The sequence below is a fragment of the Molothrus aeneus genome, chromosome 29, assembly GCF_037042795.1.
Source record: "Molothrus aeneus isolate 106 chromosome 29, BPBGC_Maene_1.0, whole genome shotgun sequence".
In the NCBI taxonomy this organism is placed as follows: Eukaryota; Metazoa; Chordata; class Aves; order Passeriformes; family Icteridae; genus Molothrus; species Molothrus aeneus.
This window is the reverse complement of record NC_089674.1, coordinates 497,644-516,142: the sequence shown is the minus strand read 5'-3', so window position 1 is coordinate 516,142 and position 18,499 is coordinate 497,644. Positions and strand designations below refer to the sequence as shown.

The 18,499-nt window shown below is 53.5% G+C and overlaps 1 protein-coding gene across 4 annotated transcripts in view; it reads right to left on the bottom strand.

Annotated features, from left to right (window-relative positions):
- Nucleotides 1-961: 961 nt before the first annotated feature.
- Nucleotides 962-18,499, bottom strand: part of AAK1 (AP2 associated kinase 1) — a 58,405-nt gene continuing 40,867 nt past the window's right edge. The window contains exons 17-21 of one of the 4 annotated variants that reach the window (XM_066567352.1): nt 16,030-16,131; nt 15,065-15,166; nt 14,225-14,335; nt 12,713-12,817; nt 9,624-11,663 (exon numbers count right to left, since the gene is read on the bottom strand). In XM_066567352.1, the coding sequence (XP_066423449.1) occupies nt 11,569-11,663; nt 12,713-12,817; nt 14,225-14,335; nt 15,065-15,166; nt 16,030-16,131 (515 nt within the window). In that variant the 3' untranslated portion in view covers nt 9,624-11,568. Of the gene's footprint in view, nt 5,319-9,623; nt 11,664-12,712; nt 12,818-14,224; nt 14,336-15,064; nt 15,167-16,029; nt 16,132-18,499 lie in introns of those variants that run through there. The other 3 variants (XM_066567355.1, XM_066567353.1, XM_066567354.1) reach the window with 3 other exon arrangements.

The window sequence follows — 18,499 nt, the reverse complement described above, 5'->3', positions numbered from 1 at the left end:
TGTGCCCGGGCACGGCGCTTCCGCCGCCACCGGGTCCGTACACGGCAGCACAGCAGGGGAAAACTGCAGCGCCTTGCGTGTATCCTTAACCGACAGCTGGTATCCCTCCGTGTTTTCGTCTTCCGCACCCCTAGCACCGAGTGGGACTACTTTGTGTCACGATTCGTCTGCACAGCCACATCCATGCACACAAACCGTGCGACGAGGAGGAGGAGGAGGTTGGAATATGACAGCTGCTTTAATTAATACAGGACAGAGAGAGAATTATTTTGCCCCTGCAAATGCCAGCCCTTTGATCCCAGCACAAAAGAATTTCCAAAAAGAACTGTTCCCAAATAGCTCCAGAGTCCCCCCAGTGTCTGGGACAGATTTCTCGACCCAAAATGAGACACCAAACCCTGAAAATTCCCCAGCATTAATCCCAAAATTAGAAAACTCACAAATATCTTTTGATAATTTTCAACTAAGAGACTGGGATGAAGTCAGAGGCCAGATTTGCAAAGAAGAAAGTCTAAATCCTTTAGCTATGCCTGTGCCATTCAGCCAGCGAGCCCCTGGTCCCAGAACACGGGTGGCTACCCCACCTCATGAGACGTGACATTTACACCAAGAGAGAAATTAAATTAACAAGTGTAGCAAAGCCCAATTAATATTTTGCACTTAAGAGAGTCTTGGCAGCTGAATGAGACCAAAAACCACGTTTAACCAGCACACAGCAAGGGCTCAGGGCTCTGTCCTGCCCTTGATGGGAAGGGTTCTCTCTGAAATATAAACTGGATACAAACTGAAATATCCTCTGCTTAAAGCAGCAAGATCAGTTTGACTTCACAGCTGCCAGGTTAAACATCCAAACCCAGTTCAGCACTTAGGTAGGAAGAACTCATTAAAACCCAGCTTCCCTGTGTCCAGCAGAAATATTTTCCCCGGGGAGGGGAGAAGGAAGGCACAGTGGAGATGGTGCTTGTCATCAGATATAGTTTTAATAAAATGTACATAAGTTTACAAGCGGAACATTTCTTCATGATTACCAGGAACAGACGATCCCAACCAGAGTGCAAAATTGGAGCCCGGGGATCTGCCAGGCATGGGGGGAACAGAGGGGACTGGGGGACACAAGTGTCTCATTGTGGGTCACTGTGGGGACCACGGACACCCCCAGCTCCTCCTGGACACAAAGGAGTTTTTCCAAAGCCAGCCTCAGCGTTTGGGATGCTCCACCAGCTGCATCCCACACCACAGCAAGCCCCCTGCCCTCCCAGCCCATCCCTTTGGAGGCGAGGGATCAGGAACGCTGATTAGCCTCATCCCTCTGACTGCACAGGGGGATTTCTGGGGGTGTGTGAGGGTATTCACCCACCGACAGCAGAAACTGCAGGCTGGGGTTATTTCTAGAAACGCTAATGCAGCTGATCATCAGGAATGTGTTTCAGAACTGGAGCAGGGTTTCAGTGTCATGACACTACTGTAAAAGTGCTTTGGGGTCTGTCAGTGTGCTCCAAGGCATTGATTTAACACTGTGAGGAAAGGAACAAAAACCCACAAAAATTCAACTCCCCAACACAAGAGTCTTTGGTGGAAGCTGAGTTAAAGTAACCGATTAGCACTTTGGAGTGGTGGAGCCCAGCACTTAAGGAGATCTCACCCGGTTTTGCTGCTGTGTCACACGGGGTCGGGGTCACAGCAGGAGAGGGGACACGGGGACAGTCCCCAAGTCCTGCAGCATTCACAGCAGTGAGCACAGAGCCAGCTGCTCGTTCTACTCACGCAGAAACTCTGATTGATCACTTGGAACAGAGACTTTAGTGCATTCTGTGGGTGAGAACCAGGAGCCAGCCCCTCTCCCAGGAGGAATCCAGGATTGTCACAGGGATGTGATAACCAGAGGACCCAGGGCAGTGAACACCTTTTACTACAGCATCCAAAAAGATGTGAAACCAGTGATTCTTTTCATAAAACTGATTTCAAAACACCCCATTGAGTCTGTATAAGTCTCACTTCATTAAGATCACTGATTGTGTGGCAAATAATTAGCATGATTCTTCCACATTCATTAAAACAGTAAGCTTCAGATGCTATGGAAATTAAATTTCCACTTACAACTCATCACGCTGAGGCTGCAGCAGTGGTAGTGCAGGATTAGGAGGAACACAGGCTGGAAATGAGACCGGTGTTAGCGTTAACAGGCATTGAAATTGAGTTTTCTGGCCATCACCAGAAGTCCCATTACCTTATGAGTCACATGCAGAGATACAAAGGAGCTGCCTCCACTCCCAGAAGAGATTTCAAACCGTTTAAGCACTGGATGTGTCTGCAGGATCAGGAGCTCTGGGCCACAGTCAGCCTGCTCCTGGTGTAAAGTGCATTCCAAAATGCCAGCTGGGAGCTGAGCCTGCCCTGGGCCCAGCAGGGCTGCAGAGGAGCCCGCACAGCTCCGGGCACCTTCCCTTTCCAGCAGGAAGGGTCAGGCTGAGGCTCCTCCAGCTGAGGCACCTGCACGCGGCGCCGGCAGAAGCTGCACTGAATCATTCAGAGGCAATTTTTCAAGTAAAAATGAAGAGAAGGAAGGAGAAGCTGCAGTGAGCAGAGGCAACACCTTGAACCCCCGTGGCTCACGCAGGAGCAAAGCATCTCCCTGTTGCACAGGCTCATCCCACAGCACCAAGGCCTGGCCTCCCTTCAGCAGCTTCTGAGCACATCCCAGAGCTCAAGGGCAGCTCCTGGCTCAGTGTGCCTGTGACCCTCACACTCGCTGTCCTTGAATTCACAGTTTGCTGTCACAGTCATTCTCTGTCTCTCTCGCTGATTCCAGCAACAACCGACTCGGGGGAGCACATAATTAGAACTAAAACCACCTTTCGGGTGTATATTTAAACAGAAAACTAAACAACAAAACAGAATAAAAGCGTCAGCTTTGCTGAAGAAACATCTCAAGGGAAACCCAGAAAGTTCTCTACAGTACTTCTGTTTTCAGGAGGTGGTGATGGAGGGCAGAGAGCCCCACAGCCACCACGATGCACCAAAACCACTGAAGTCATCAAGTGCTTTGACTTGAGGATTTGGTCTTACAGAAGTGGCAATGTGTGTCACAGTGAGAGTTACCATCTAAGGAAATACTGTATCTTGAAGAAGGGTATAAAAAGAGTTTGCCTTTCCTAATAAATGCCTCAGTTTCCGTGCCAGGCTGAGTCCATGCCTCAGTCATCACAGTCCTGCTCTTGGGAACAGGATAGGAAACATCACTTCAGAAGGAGAGCAAATGGATTCTGTTAGGGTTCATCCTTAACCAACAGCAAAGCAACAGGCAGAATTGACTTTGAAGCTCTCTGCCAGTATAAACCAGTCTAAGGGGGCCGTGGCCTCTGCTGAGCCACAGCACATGAGGTACATCAGGACAGTTATGGAGCTGTTTACATCACAAATGTCCCCGTAAGGTCTACTTTTAATACTGTAAATACACATTTCTTCTTCACCATAAGTAGATTTCCATGTCCTACACTTTGGCTTAGACCAGACAGGAAATACAAGTGTAAAAGTGAAAGCTCTGCCTGATTGTTTGCACGACCCTTTGATTTTCCAGCAACAGTAACAGCCTGATTGCTTCACTGGCTTCACAACACCCTCCCTGCCTCCAGCCCCGGGCAGCAGCACTGCCTGCTGTTCCCGTCCTGGGGGAGCAAAGCTGTGCTGCTGCCCTGGCTCTGCTCCGCCAGCACTGCCCAGACTGGCACCAGACCTCCCAGCACGGCTCTGGCTCTGTGGGCACGGCACCCACCTGCACACCCAGAGCTGCAGCAGGAATATCTCTGGGAGCAAAGGTCACAACAACCCTTTCACCTGTGAAATCATGTCCTTTCCAGAGCATTAGCAAGTCCTGCTTGACTCGCTCTGTAATTAATAAACCTTTGTAATTTATCTTGTAGTGCATTTCTCCACCCGGGACCAGAAAATATGGAATACTGCTGGTTTGAGAAAAGCATCTAAAAAAAAAGAAATAAATGGAGTGAAGACAGTGAGAGGAGGAAGGTGAGAAGCAACTGGAAAGGATACGAGGATCCTGAGAGCCAGGCATTCGGACAAACATAACTTAAATGCTTCACCTATGTATCACTGCAAATAGAGTTCTGACCAAAAATAATAATTACTTTATATATATATATGTATATATTGCTATGTCATTCAGTCCAGCTCAGAGGTGTGAGGTCCTCACGGGGTGCTCCTGCAGCCAGCACAGCCCCCAGCACGTCAAGGCTTCTGCTTGGCTGCTTTGGAAGGGAAGGGCGCCGAGGCGAAGGGATCCGCGCCGGGCAGCTCCGTAGTCCTGGCAGACAGAGGGACAAGAGGGACAGAGCCCGCTATGGCCTGCCTGTTGGTCTGAGACACCACTTTGTAAGCAGCTATGGGCTGGGCCTCGGGCCCGGGCCCATCCTCGGGGCTGTAGTGCCGGGAATACTTGGACAGGGCCTGCGGACGGAAGGGCTGGCTGGCCACGCAGCCCAGCGCGTCGCCCTGCTCCGGCAGCGCCGCCTTGCCGGGGCTGCCCTCCTGGGCCTCCACGGCTCTGGCGGGGCAGGGCTGGACATTGCCTGGCTGAGCAAAGCCAGCACAAGCGTGCGGGGATCTCCCAGGGGCCACGGGGCCGTGTGCTGCCGGGTCCAGGCCTGGGAACGTGGGCTGAGCTCGGCCGTCGCCCCCCTGGCTCAGGAAAGCGGGCGCTGAGAACGGCTCCTTGTGGGGACTCAGCTCCTCCACGCTCTTCTTCTTGGTGAAAGGGGCCCTCAGAAACACATCTGCTTCCTCTGGGTGCCGCAGAGCTGCGTTGCCCTTACAGATAAAAGGAGCTTTGGTAAAGACATCCACTTCATCGGGGACCTTCCTGGAGCTCCGGAAAGGAGCCGTGGCAAACACGTCGGGTTCGTTGAAAACCTCCCCGCTGTGGGACTGGAAGGCCGGGAACAGCGGCTCCCCTGCCCTGGCCTGGGGCTGGGGATCCTCTTTGGAGGCCTCGTGCCTGGGCACAGGCTGCAGGAGCCCTGGGCACAACCTGCTCGTCTCCTCCTCCTCCTCCGAATCCATCAGCAAAGGCCTGGAGCCGCTGCAGTCCAGGATATCTCCCTCGTGGTCTGTCCCCTCCCCTTCGCTGCTGTAGAAGGAGCTGTTGCTTGAAGGACCATCCCTGGCCAGGTACTCGGAGTTGTGCTGCACTTTCACCTCCAGCATCTCGGGCTGGCCCTTGTACGAGGTGAGTCCATCAGCGCCAGGATCTGCTTTGCAGAGCTCGAGAGCCACGGCTGGGAACCGGCCCGGATCCCTCTGCACACCTACAGACACAAGAGAAGGGAGTTACTGAAGCAGCTCAGCAGCCACAGCAAGGTACCCTGCACAGGAACGTCACGCTGCTCAGATGGAAACCACCACCATGAATGGAAAATGGGCAGGAGAGGGAGGGCAAATCAATGTAAAAACAATGCCAGGGAAGTGTTGGCAACAGGGGTACCACTGCAGAGAGGATGGGAGATGTCTGACACACGCATGGGCACACACAGCACCCTCAGCACCATCCCACCAGGTTTCTCTCCCACCCACCCCTGACAACAGCCACCAGCACGGAGTTTTTCCCTTCCCAATGCTGCTGCCCGAGGGAAGCTCCAGCAGACAGACAGGTCCTGTCCTTCCATCCTGCACTGCTGCTCCCCAAGCACATCTACTGCTTGGCCTGGCCTCTCTTCCTGTGGGCCAGCCCACAGATACGTGGAATTGCTGGTGGGGATGCCCCAAAACCTGCTGAAACAACAGCCCCATTTCAAGGACTGAAGGTCAGCTCACAGCTTTCAGTGAATCCTAAGAAGCAGCTGTTTTAGTAGCAGCTACTCTTTTTAACCACTGCCAGACAAATGGTTTTTAAGCACTCCATAGCATGACTTCAAATCAAGGATCAGAGCTCCCATGACCTGGCTGGTTTCTGCATTGGCATAACCAGGCAGTGCAGGGAGAGGCTGCCCTGCCCTTCCCCAGCTCCAGGAGCCACCAGGAGGCCGGGTTTGCCTTAGGACTCACACAGACAAAACAGAAGATCTCTTACCTTCACAGAACTACTGGCAGCTTAGAAGTGTCATTGGACTCGTTAGCAAGAGGATAGGAGAAAATCACATGAAAACTAAAACAGCAGGAATTGCAGGAAGAACGAGGAGGGTGAGGAGGCTGGTTGGTACCCAGGGTCAGCAAGGCACCAACCAGGACACCCTGCAGTGCCAGAACCTCACCCAGGGAAACCTGCCCGGGTTAACTGTGCATGTTTACACCCCCACGACAGCCCTCGGGCACCACAGACACCAAACATCCCCTCCTCCATGGCTGCTCACAAGGAAAGACACAGCAGGCACTCGTGAGGCATCAGAACCAGCATTTATTGGGCACTCTTCACCCGGTACAGCACACTGCTAAGGAAAGGCAGCGCAGGTACGAGCACATTGGGCCAGTCACTGCCCAGAATCCCCGCTCTCTCTCCTGCAGCCCTGCTCTCCACACTGCTTTTCCCCCAGGGGCCACTCGGATTCCAGGAGCAGCACAGCTGCCAGCCTGGCCAGGGGTCACTGGGACACCCTGAGAGCCAGGCTGAGCCAGAGCAGCACCAGCTGCCCCTGATGACAGCAGGGCAGCCAGGGCCCGCGCTGCACAAGAACGGCACAGCTGGCTGCAACCTCCTGACTGTGCCAAAGCAGCCCTTTGGGACAGAGCAGGAGAGGCAGGACAGCATCTGAACCCATCTGCTGAGCAGCAACAGCTCTCAATGTGGGGACACTGCACAAGAAGCAGAATGCCCTGTTCTGGGAAAAATCCCTTTTTCTGATGTTCTCTCTGCCCACTGATGTGAAAAGGGCACCAAATGCTCACAGCAGTTTTCTCCTGCACAACACCAGTGTGTGTAATATTTGATTCCAGGGTCAGATATACACACTAAAGAAGATTCCAAACTACACCCAGGCTCTTTCTCAAGAGGGAGAACCTTTAAAACCCTCTGATCACTCAGTACCCCGGGAACACACTCTGCAGGCATCCAGACAGCAACCTGAAAGAGCTTCACCCCAGGAAACCTGGAGTTTCCCCAGCTCCCAAGGAAAACAGTGCCCTGAAGTGGCAGAGCACTGAAATAGCCAAGAGGAAAACTAGAAAATATTCACTCCCTGTTAACAAGAGGCAGAGCAGTCACCACAATGGTGATGATCTCACTTCTGGAGCAGAGCCGAAAAGAAAAGGTCAGGGGAGACAGAGAAACTCCCAGAGTCCAAAGCTCCCCTTCCACCAGGAAACTCCCCTGATTTCATCAAGGCAGGGTCAGGCAGGACTCAGCATCCGGGAAAGGGCAGCTCAAGACCAGCACAGTTACCAGCAGCAGAATTACTAGTTTGGAATTTTAAAGGGTCAAAGGCTCATCACTCCTGCATCCCCGCACTGTGCAGGTTTTCTTTCTACTCCAATTCCCAGAGCAACCTGTTCCAGTTTCTAGAAGCAATCCCATTAAACAAGAGCCCAGAACTGTCCCCAGCCAGCACAAGGAGGAACAGCACAGCCCCAGAGGTCGGGGACACCTGTGGCCCTGCACAATTGGCAGGATCAGGTGTCTGCTCAAAGCCACTCACAGTGGGACACCTGGAGGCAGATCCAGAGCCTGCAGTCCCAGAGGATGGGGAATTTAATGCTGCAGTTCTGGCAGGAGTTCAGCACACCAACCCACAGCCCAGCAGGGATGAGCTGCCCTGACCCTGCACACCAGGAGCAGCTTCACTCTGGGACACGGCCCCAGAGCAGGGATGTCCCCAGAGCAGGGATGGCCCCAGAGCAGGGATGGCCCCAGAGCAGGGATGTCCCCAGAGCAGGGATGGCCCCAGAGCAGGGATGGCCCCAGAGCAGGGATGGCCCCAGCACAGGGATGTCCCCAGAGCAGGGATGGCCCCAGAGCAGGGATGGCCCCAGCACAGGGATGTCCCCAGCACAGGGATGTCCCCAGAGCAGGGATGGCCCCAGCACAGGGATGGCCCCAGCACAGGGATGGCCCCAGCACAGGGATGTCCCCAGAGCAGGGATGGCCCCAGAGCAGGGATGTCCCCAGAGCAGGGATGGCCCCAGAGCAGGGATGGCCCCAGAGCAGGGACGGCCCCAGAGCAGGGACGGCCCCAGCACAGGGATGGCCCCAGCACAGGGATGGCCCCAGCACAGGGATGTCCCCAGCACAGGGATGTCCCCAGAGCAGGGATGTCCCCAGCACAGGGATGTCCCCAGAGCAGGGACGTCCCCAGCACAGGGATGGCCCCAGAGCAGGGATGTCCCCAGCACAGGGATGTCCCCAGAGCAGGGATGTCCCCAGCACAGGGATGTCCCCAGAGCAGGGATGGCCCCAGAGCAGGGATGGCCCCAGAGCAGGGATGGCCCCAGAGCAGGGATGGCCCCAGCACAGGGATGGCCCCAGAGCAGGGATGGCCCCAGCACAGGGATGTCCCCAGCACAGGGATGGCCCCAGAGCAGGGACATCCCCAGCACAGGGATGTCCCCAGCACAGGGATGTCCCCAGCACAGGGATGGCCCCAGAGCAGGGATGGCCCCAGAGCAGGGACGTCCCCAGCACAGGGATGTCCCCAGCACAAGCCCAGCCAGCAGCCCCTCCTGGTTCCCCAGGGCCAGCACAGTGAGTGAATTTTTAAATAAGGTGGTTTTGCACAGCTTTTAGGCCAAAGAACACCATTATGGCTCCTTTACAAGATGCTCCCTCTAAAAATGATTTTGCTCCACACAGATTGGCTCCAGCTGCCCTGGCCTGTGATGAGGAGGCTGGAGGAGGATGAAGATCTGTCACAAAGCCAAGACTCTCCCACCCACTGTCCCAGGACGTTGCACAGCACCTGAAGCCCTGGCCAAGGAGGCCCCAGGGATCCTGAGAAGACTTGGACAGTGCAGAGCCAGGGAGCTGCAGCTCCTGTTTTGGGACAGGTGCTCCCAGCACAGTGGGTGGTGTCAGAAATGAGGAGGCTGACTGAACTCATCTGGTTAAAAATGAGCAGGAGGATTCCAAAGGCAGGGGCCCTTCCCAGCCTGAGCCCCTCAGAGTGACCAACACCAAAATTCCAAGCATCCCTTTGAACCTCTGCCACCCAAACCCAGAGCTTGCTCCTGCACCCAGAGCACGACCCTGAGGCGAAGGGAAATGGCTGCAGGTGCTGTGGCTGTGTGTGACCCTGTCAGGAGAGCACCAGAACAGTCCCTGCCATGGGCAGAGCAGAACAGCCCTGAGCCCTTCAGAGGGGCCAGGAGAGCTCCCCTGGCTCCAGCCAAGGCTCCAACCAAGCCGCAGCACTGATCCTCCCCAGGGACACCAAACCTGTCCCATGGGACAGGGGCGAGGCTCTCACACAAACTCCTCAGCTCTGAGCAGCACCAGCACCAGCCCAGAGCCACAGGACACTCACGGTTTCTGGAGTTAAAATGAATCCCCAGTCTCCACTCATCTCTCAATTCCATTCGCTCTGCAAGCACATGGTGAGTATTTGCTGATGAAGGAGGTCTAAGAACAGTCTCTAAAATATCAGATTTCCACCCACACCCAGGAACAGCTACTTGAAAAAGCAATAAAATAAACATTCACATCTGCTTATTTAATAGCATTATTAACAACCCAGTGCATTTGTCATTTTTTCCAGAACCCTTGAACAAGCGCCATTAGATTTAAAATCTTAAACATTCTTTAAAAGTACTTTAATTCACAGAAATCTTTGTTTCTAATATACAGTAGATGGTTACTTTTTAAAATCCATTCTCTTTTCATATAATCTCAGTATCTGACTATACAATAACTTTCTATCTATAGCATCTTCGTGTTTTCCAGTCCAGCTCGCCTGTGCTTTAGGAATATAAAACAAAAAAATAATAAAGTTCTATCCACAATTTTACTAAGGTCATTTCCATAGTTCTCATGTAAAGCTTCTCTTGGAAAGTGCAGTATACACATGTAATGATACAACACACGTAAGCAATACTTTTATTATTAAGTGTAGGTTTTAAAAGAAGAGTAATGTAGAGACACAACCGATGGGAGCTCTATGTACAGAATTTGTTCAACTAAGTGTTGGGCTGGGGGAGGAGATGGAGAGAGGAGAGGAGGAGTCACAAACGTGGGGTTCTTCCCTTCCCAGCGAGGTCAGCACAGACACATTCAGTCGCTCGCACTTTCGCACGGGGGAACTGCACCGCTACTAATACAGCTACAAACACAAACACGGGGAGCAGGAAGCTGGGGAGAATTCCACTACAGAGAGAGTCCTTCTGCTCAGAGAGGGCTTTCAAACACGAGATAGAAATTCCAGACTCGGCGGGAAGCCAAGGAGAACGAGCTGAGCGGATCCAGCTACGGACAAACCAAGCAAGGGGGGAGGAAAAGGGAGAACCCATCGAGTTGTAGCAGCACTGATTTCAAACCACCTGAACCCAGGGCATGCGTGGTCACAGAGACTGGGGTGGAGAGAGGCCCACAGGAATCTTTGTCTACTGAAACAATGGCTCCATACTGAACTGGGGGCACTATAGCGGTTACAAGAGAAAATGGAGAACCCAGAACAGATACCAGATGCTTGACTAAAACCAGGATTAAAAATAGACAAACAGCCGTAGGACAATTTGTTTCATACACCATTTACAGTAGGTTGAGGGGAGTTTCTTTTTTTCCAGTCAAACACAGAAAAGAAGTCACAGAAAATACATCTGCTGCTGCCACAGCGCCCTTTTCACCCCAAAAAAGGTCAGTGAAACACTGGTCACAGCCATACTCACATGGATTTGCTTCAAAACCTCGTCACGCTTCACTTAGGGTCATTTCTGCAGCTTTAACAATCTGGGTTTTTTTTCTTTTTCCTTTTCTCTTTTTTTTCCCCTTTTCTCTGTTTTCCCTCCCCCAGGAGGAGCAGTTTGATCCCAGCAGGATTGTCAAACAGCAAACCATGAGCTGGGGGCAGCTGGAAAACTCTTCATGTGCACCATCACCAGAGTACGGCCGGGAGGAACCTGGGGCTTCCCCCTCCTCTGAAGCAATTCAGAGCCACCAGCTCTCCTGCCCCGTGTCCTGCAGCTCAGGATGGCCCTGCCACTGTCCCCTGCCCCTGCCCAGCCGTGGGGACCAGAACCAGAACCAGAGCCCAAAGCACAAAGCAAAGGTGGGGCTGCCCTGCTCACGCCCTGCTCGGGGACAGGAGGCTGGGGCAGGGTCACAGAGCAGCCCCAGCTCCCTGAGCAGGGCCAGGGGGGCTCTCAGGGGGCTCCCCTGGCCACGGGACAAGGCAGAGGGAACCCACAGGGCCCCACCAGGCTGCCTGGAGAGCTGAGCCAGAACCTTCCCCAGGCCACGGGAGGACAGGCAGAGAGCTGGGTCACTGTCTCCTGTTGGCAGATTTTCCTCTTAATTAAAGGAGAAAAAAAGAAAAGAAAAGAAAAGAAAAAAAAAGCCCCAAAGAAGCACAAGGAAGGAAACTCTTCTGGCAAGGAAACCGGAGGTGTGGGTACGTTACAGAAACTGCTACTGTGTCACTGCTACAGGTCTATGAGCTGATCCACCAGCAGCAGAGACCTGGCTATGTTGGGAAGACTGGACTCAGAGCTTCCACTGTTGTTTCTAGAATGCCCACCTGAAAGTGTGAGAGATAGGAATTCAGTATTGAGCAGGACACACACACACACACATGACAGTTTCAGAAGTTCAAGATCAAGAAAGAAAGAAAAAAGTCAAAGCAAAACAGAGAATTTGCTCAAGCTCTTCTCGTTATTTGTACCAGCACAGCAATGAATCCCCTGCTTGCTGCTCACCCTCTCCCCCCAAACCAAAGCAGAACAGCAAATCCCTACAAACCCATTCTTTCCACAAAGCTTATCCAGAACCCTGTCCTTGCTAAGGGATCTCTAAAACAAATTCAAGGACTCCCACAGCCCACAGAAAGGACAGGCCAGAATTTTAAATCCTGAAATCTATTTTAGGAGCACCTTTGGGCGCTTTGAGCTGCTCCCAGGAGAACTGGGCTATCGTGGGACTGGGACTCGGGTACTAAAGGAGAGACCCAGGGAATGCTTTGGGTTGGAAAGGACCTTAAAGTCCATCTGGTTCCAGCCCCCCAGGAGGGGCCTGTCTTGGCCCAGAACTGGGAGAAATCCCTGACTTCCAGAGGAGTTGGTAATGTCTGAACTGTTCCTAACAAGTGTCAGCCTCTGAAAGCCAAGACTGGTGCAGAGCAGGGTTCAGCACATTCCTGCTGAGACCAAAAATGGGACTTAGGGAAGCCAAAAGGTTCTGTGACCAAACTGACAAAAAAAAAAAAAAAAAAAAAGGCAAAAAAGCCTTTAAAAAAAAAACACAAAAAAAGTCGTGGATTTGTCTTTACACCTCCCCAGGTACATCAAAGGCTGAAATCACAAAATCCTTCCAGAGGGGTGACTGCAGAGAGGGGACCCAGCCCAGTGATCCTTCCCTGGGGAATGAGGGCTGCTCTGTCAGCCCAGCAGCGCCCACTCCCTGCCCCACAGGCCCTGCCCGCCCAGAGCTCCTCAGGGAGGTGGGACAGGGACCAGACTCCCATTTCACAGACTGGAACCATCTGCTGCAGCACCACTGCCCCAAAACTAATTCATAGATCCACTGCTTGCCTTTTTTCCTTCCCTTTTTCACTCCCACATCCTGGCTTACCTTGTGAATTTTTGGATATCAACACTGGAATTGGGTCAAACTCATCTTCTGTCACTTTTTCAGAGCCCTCAGGAGCATCAAAGCCTGATATCAGGTTAGTATCTTCTGCAGCATAGGAGAGAAATAAGGGTAAAGAAGCAAAGACAGCAGAGAGGCTGGTTAGAATTGCAGAAGTGTTAGAACACCTTAATGTTTTCAGAGACAGCGTTTAGAAGCAGGAGTTCAATTTAAAAAGTGGAATGAAGTTGGTAAGGCTGGGCAGGAAAGAAGAGAGGCGATGAAACACAGACGTGGAGGGGATCAAAGCAAACCAGGCAGGACCCAGAACAGAACCTGAGCAGTCCGAGGGCTCCGCTGGAAGCTGTGGCAGAGGCCTGGGTAAGCTGCCAGAGACTGAAGGTGCTCTTGGTCATGGGCATGGCGAGAGCTCAGGCTGGCTCTCATGCACAGGGAGAGGAAAAGGGCTGGGGAACAGAACAAACCACAGAGGAAACCCCAGTCATCTACCTGAGACAAACCCGAGCAATGAAACAAGAAGGGCAACATGAAGGCAGATTTCCAAGGAGCTGACCTGCCTGGAGAGTGCCCAGATGCTGTGAGAGGCCTTCCAGAGGCCCCTAGGGCAGTTCTGGGAGATAATTCCACTGATTCAAACCACATCAGCTGCAGTTCAACACGTGGGAGAGGCACTGCCAACCATCTCCAGAGATGAGATGATTTATGCACCTCATCAGGCAATTACGTGTTTTCAGAGCCTCTCACACTCCCTGGGCATCACTCCTTGTTCCTTCAGACACCTCAAATACCCTCCCAGATCTGCTCCTCAGCTCCTGCATGAAATGTTCCTGAAAGCCCAGCAAGGACACATCAACCCAACAGTTTCCATGAACAGAACATTCCTGTCTGACCAAGACTGAACAGGTCTGGGGAGAGGTGAGGCAACAAAGGACTTGTGGAGCTGCTCTGGGGGATCAGAGCCAGGGAAAACAACCCTGAGGGAACCCCCTGGCCTTCCCCTTTAGGCTCCCATTCACATTTGCTGTGACACCACAGCTGGACTCAAGAACTTCTCCTGATAAGGACAACGTCCTCTAGGGCTGGAAGAGCTCATCAGCCTGGGATGCCAACTCCAAAAACCACAGAAAAATTCCTTTTGTTCCAAAACCTTGTGCCAGATGATTATCAGGCTCCCTTCTGGAATGAATAATGCAGAAAAACCCACCAGTCTCAAATGGCACGTGGAAAAAGCAAACCCAGAGTGCACTCAGTGAGGAAGGGCTGCACACAGAGCCCACCCCCATGGAAAACAACACCACTTTGCACAAACTCTGTCTTTACAGTCAAGCTGAATAATTGATTTTTTTCCCCTCCCTTAGTACATCAGTGCACATGCCAAGTTTGAGCAGCTTGGGAAGAAAACAAAGCAGTGCCTTGGGGACAATAAAGCACCAGAACGGGTCAGAGCAGCTGTCCCTGTGAAGCAGGAGGGCCAGGGCTGAGAGCAGAGTTTACCTTTGTGAGGCTGAGCTGTGAAAGCTACAGGAGCAAACTCATCCAGGAGGTCAGCAGCAGGGTTAGAGAGCAGAGAACAGTCAAGCAGAGAGTCTTCCCCAGTGAGAGAGTCTGCATCCAGGTGAGCATCCCAGGGTGGCATTGGACAGGACACAAACAGTGTTAAGCTCTCGTTGTTGCCACATTCCCCTCACCCACAGGCGGGGTGGGAGCAAAGCCAGCACAGAAAGTGCCCTGCTCGTGATGGAGGAGATCCCACTGCTCCCAGGGAGGGCACAGAGCCCCCCCAGCAGGGCTCTCTGTCCCTCTGGAGCTGAGCAGGGGAATCCCACAGAGCCAGGACAGGGCAGAGAGGGGCTGCAGGCCCAGGGCACTCCCAGCAGACACCTCTGGGCAGAGCTCGAGTCCTCCTGCTGTGGGAAGGGGCCCAACCCAGGCTGCACAAGGAGAAAGGGCCAGGGGCTGTTTTGCTCCCCCCTGGGACAAACCAGGGACTGCTCCTGAGCTCTGAACCACTTCATGGAGCACGGCACCAGCACCTCCAGCTCTGGGAGGGTGGGCTCAGGGAACACCACCACAGAATCTCCTGAGTGGGAAGGGACCCACAGGCATCAGAGCCCAGCCCTGGCCCTGCACAGACACCCCAAATCCCCACCCTGGGCATCCCTGGGAGCGCTGCCCAAAGGCTCCTGGAGCTCTGGCAGCCCCTGGCAGCCCGGGCAGTGCCAGCACCCTCTGGGGAAGAACCTTCTCCATCCCCACAGGAGAGGAGGAAGCCCAGAGCAGCCCCAGTGGCAGAGCAGCCCCGAGGGGGCAGCCCCAGCCCCAGGCCTGACCAACCTGTCCTGTTGGAGGCCACGGAGTCGCTGTGGGACACGAGGCGCTGGGCCAGGGGGGCCTCCAGCCCCGGGATCAGGCTCTCCACAGCCACGGCAGCTTGGCCTTCCCACGGGCACAGCAGCCAGAGGTTGGTTTGCAAGGAAAAGCACAAGGAGGAAACTGAGGCAGGAGTTGTCTGAATCCATTACTGACCTGCAGCGAGTGTCAGCTCAAGGGTTTGGTTGGTTTTGAAGCCTGGTTTCGGCTTTTGCTTGTTTTGATTTGTACAAGCCCAATTTGAAATACCCAGAGAGTGGAACAGCAGGTGCTAACACCTGCCCTGCAGCCGAACAGGAAGGAAATATCCACAAGATCCTTGGCCAGCAAAAGGAAAGCAGTGACCACTGGAGTCCCCTTGCATTCAGAGGAGCTGATCATTAAAATTCAGACAACTGCCAGAAACTGCCAAAGCAGAAGTTTTACTGTTACAGGAGTCATGTCCTTCCTTTCTGTCAGAGCCCCAGGTCGCACCTACCCCACAGCAGCAGCTGATGGCCACGAGCTGCAGCCTGCACTCCCTGTCTGCAGGGCACCAGGCAAGTAAAACCAATTCTGCAGCACCCAGAGCCCTGCCCTGCCTGGAGCTGCTGCTGCCCACCTCCACCCCCAGCACTCCCAGCTCCAGGGAACCCTCCCCTTCCTCCTCATCCTGCTGAGAACCAAGGGCACAGCCCAGCTCAGTGCCTGGGCCATGCTTAAACACCAACTCCTGAGCACATAAAGGCGTTTTTGCCATCCTCAACCAGCAATCACCTTCTCCTCCCAAGAGAACACCCAAGACCCAGCAGAGCAGAGCAGCCACAAACTCCCCCTGCTCAGTGCCCACCCCAGAGGGAAAAGGCAGCTCGGGCCCAGCACCAGCCAGGGGCTGCTCTGGGAGCCAGGGGAGCATGCAGGGGGCACGGGGGGCACAGGGGGGCAGTTACCATTGGCAGGGTCTGCCGTGCTGCCGAAGGGGTCAGCCAGAGGCAGCAGCTCGGGCAGCAGCAGCGCAGGCTCGGGAGATTTGAGGCCCTCAATCAGTTTTTCTGGGGCAAGCAGGAAAAAGGAGGAAAGGAGGCAACAGTGAGAAAAGCAGAAGAAAGAAGAAGACACCATTAATGAGGGCTGGCAGTGCTGTGTGTGAGCCCCAAAGCAGGACCTGCACCACGGGTGGGAAATGGCTGCAGCACAGAGCCCTGAGTGTCCTGGGCTGCAGAATCAGAGCTCTGAACCCTGAGTGCCCTGGGCTGAGCAGAACCCTGAGTGCCCTGGGCTGAGCAGAGCCCTGAGTGCCCTGGGCTGAGCAGAGCCCTGAGTGCCCTGGGCTGAGCAGAGCCCTGAGTGCCCTGGGCTGCGGAATCAGAGCTCTGAACAGAGCCCTGAGTGCCCTGGGCTGCAGAGTCAGAGCTCTGAGCAGAGCCCTGAGTGCCCTGGGCTGCGGAATCAGAGCTCTGAACAGAGCCCTGAGTGCCCTGGGCTGCAGAGTCAGAGCTCAGCCACCCCTGCCATGCCAGGGTCACCTCCCTCGAGCCTCCCTGGCCTTGGGCACTGCCAGGGATCCAGGGCAGCCACAGCTGCTCTGTGCCAGGGCCTCACCTGGTTCACTGCAAAGATTCTCTTTAACCCAATCCCCAGCTCCTTCAGCTCAGCTTTTCCTTCAGACCCTTTTCCAGCACATGCACACACCTGATGGAGTTTACTCAGTCAGTTTGCTCAGACTTTGCACCTGCAGCCTCCAGTGCCACAGACTCTGCTGCCATGCTGCTTTTACTGCTGCCCACACACCCCTCCAGCCACACACACTCAGGAAGCAGTTTAGGAAACACCAGAGTTAGGGAAAAACACCAATCAAGGTAATATCAGTAATATCAACATCAGAAATACCAATCAAGAGATGAGAGAGGCAAAGGGGCTTGGGGTTAGAGCAGGCTATTAGAAAGAACTCCTGACCACGTTAAAAGGGAGCAGAGGGCAGAGCTGTGTGCCAAGGGGAGGACGCAGTGCCCAGCAGGCACGGGGGGCACACACAGGGCTGTACTCACTGCAGGGCTGGCACCCACTGCAGGGCTGCCCTGGGCAGCACGCCCAGCTCAGCAGAGCACACAGCAGAGTCCTTTCCTCTGGGGGCCGGCTGGGAGAGAGAGACACAGCTGTGAAAATCCTGCCAGGGCAGGGCATCGCCGCTGGGCAGGGACCTGGCACTGCCCAGGGCTTCTGCCACGGACTGATGGAGTCTGAGCAGGGAAAACGGCCCTGCCTGGTGTCCAGCCCATGGCCCAGGCCAGGGAAGGCACTGCACCCCCTCTGGCCTGGGAAACAGGGCAGGGACAGAAGGGGAGCAAAGGGAAATGGAATCACAGAGCTTACAGGACAGCACTCAGCAGCTGTGCATGTGGCAGCCTGCTCAGAGAGTGAGAAAAGTTTCCCAGAACTGGCCTGGGAGACTTCAGGGAGCTGGAGATAAACAATGATAGCAAATTCTGATAACCTGCAGGTGTTGTTTTCCTAATATCTGTTTTCTTGTTATTCTCAAAGATTGTTTACAAATGGGCATCTTGTAACTTCTTCAATCAGGTGAAATGCATTGAGTAAATGACCAATCATACTGTTAATTATTCTTTCAGGTGAAATGCATTGATTAAATGACCAATCATACTGTTAATTATTCTTTCAGGTGAAATGCATTGATTAAATGACCAGTCAGGCCCACCTGTGCAGGCCAGTGTACCAAAGGAGCAGTTCAGTGCAGACTGAGGCCCTTAGGCCACTCAGCCTTCTGATGGCTCTGTGTCACTGCTTTTTAAACAGTGACAAACAGTGGCTCCTTAAGAGAGCAAAACAAGCAATTTCAGGTTCACGTTCAAGACCTCAAATATTTGTAAAACAGTAAATTCTCCCCTAAGATCAAGCTGAAAGCCCAGGCAGAAGAACACTGGATGCTCTTTACACTCATTTAGCTGGATTCTCATGGTCTGCTGGCTTTGTGGCTTTAAATCATCACACCCCCACCTTGTGCTCCCAGTGAACACAGCAATAAATCCACCAGGCTCCCACATGAGCAGCTGCCCTTCTGCATCTTCCCAACTCGAGATGCAAACTCAGATCATTAGTGCACACCCACAGCTGCTGTGCATGCCCAATGGAGCATGTGCAATCACTTTATCTCAATGTGTCATCTTGGTGCAAATAAATCCTCAGCAGCAATAGTTGTTTATTACAGCTCTTCTAAACACCCAGGCAGAGCTGGGCACCCAGTTATCCACTCAGAATTTATGGGCCTGGAGCAGAGTTATGGTCATTACAAACATCTCATCCAGTGTTGTGTTCCCAAAAAAGTAAAATACCCTCCCTCCATCAGTCAGTGACCCAGAGAGAGCTCCCCTGACCAAGCCCAGGATCAGTCAGAGCTGAAGC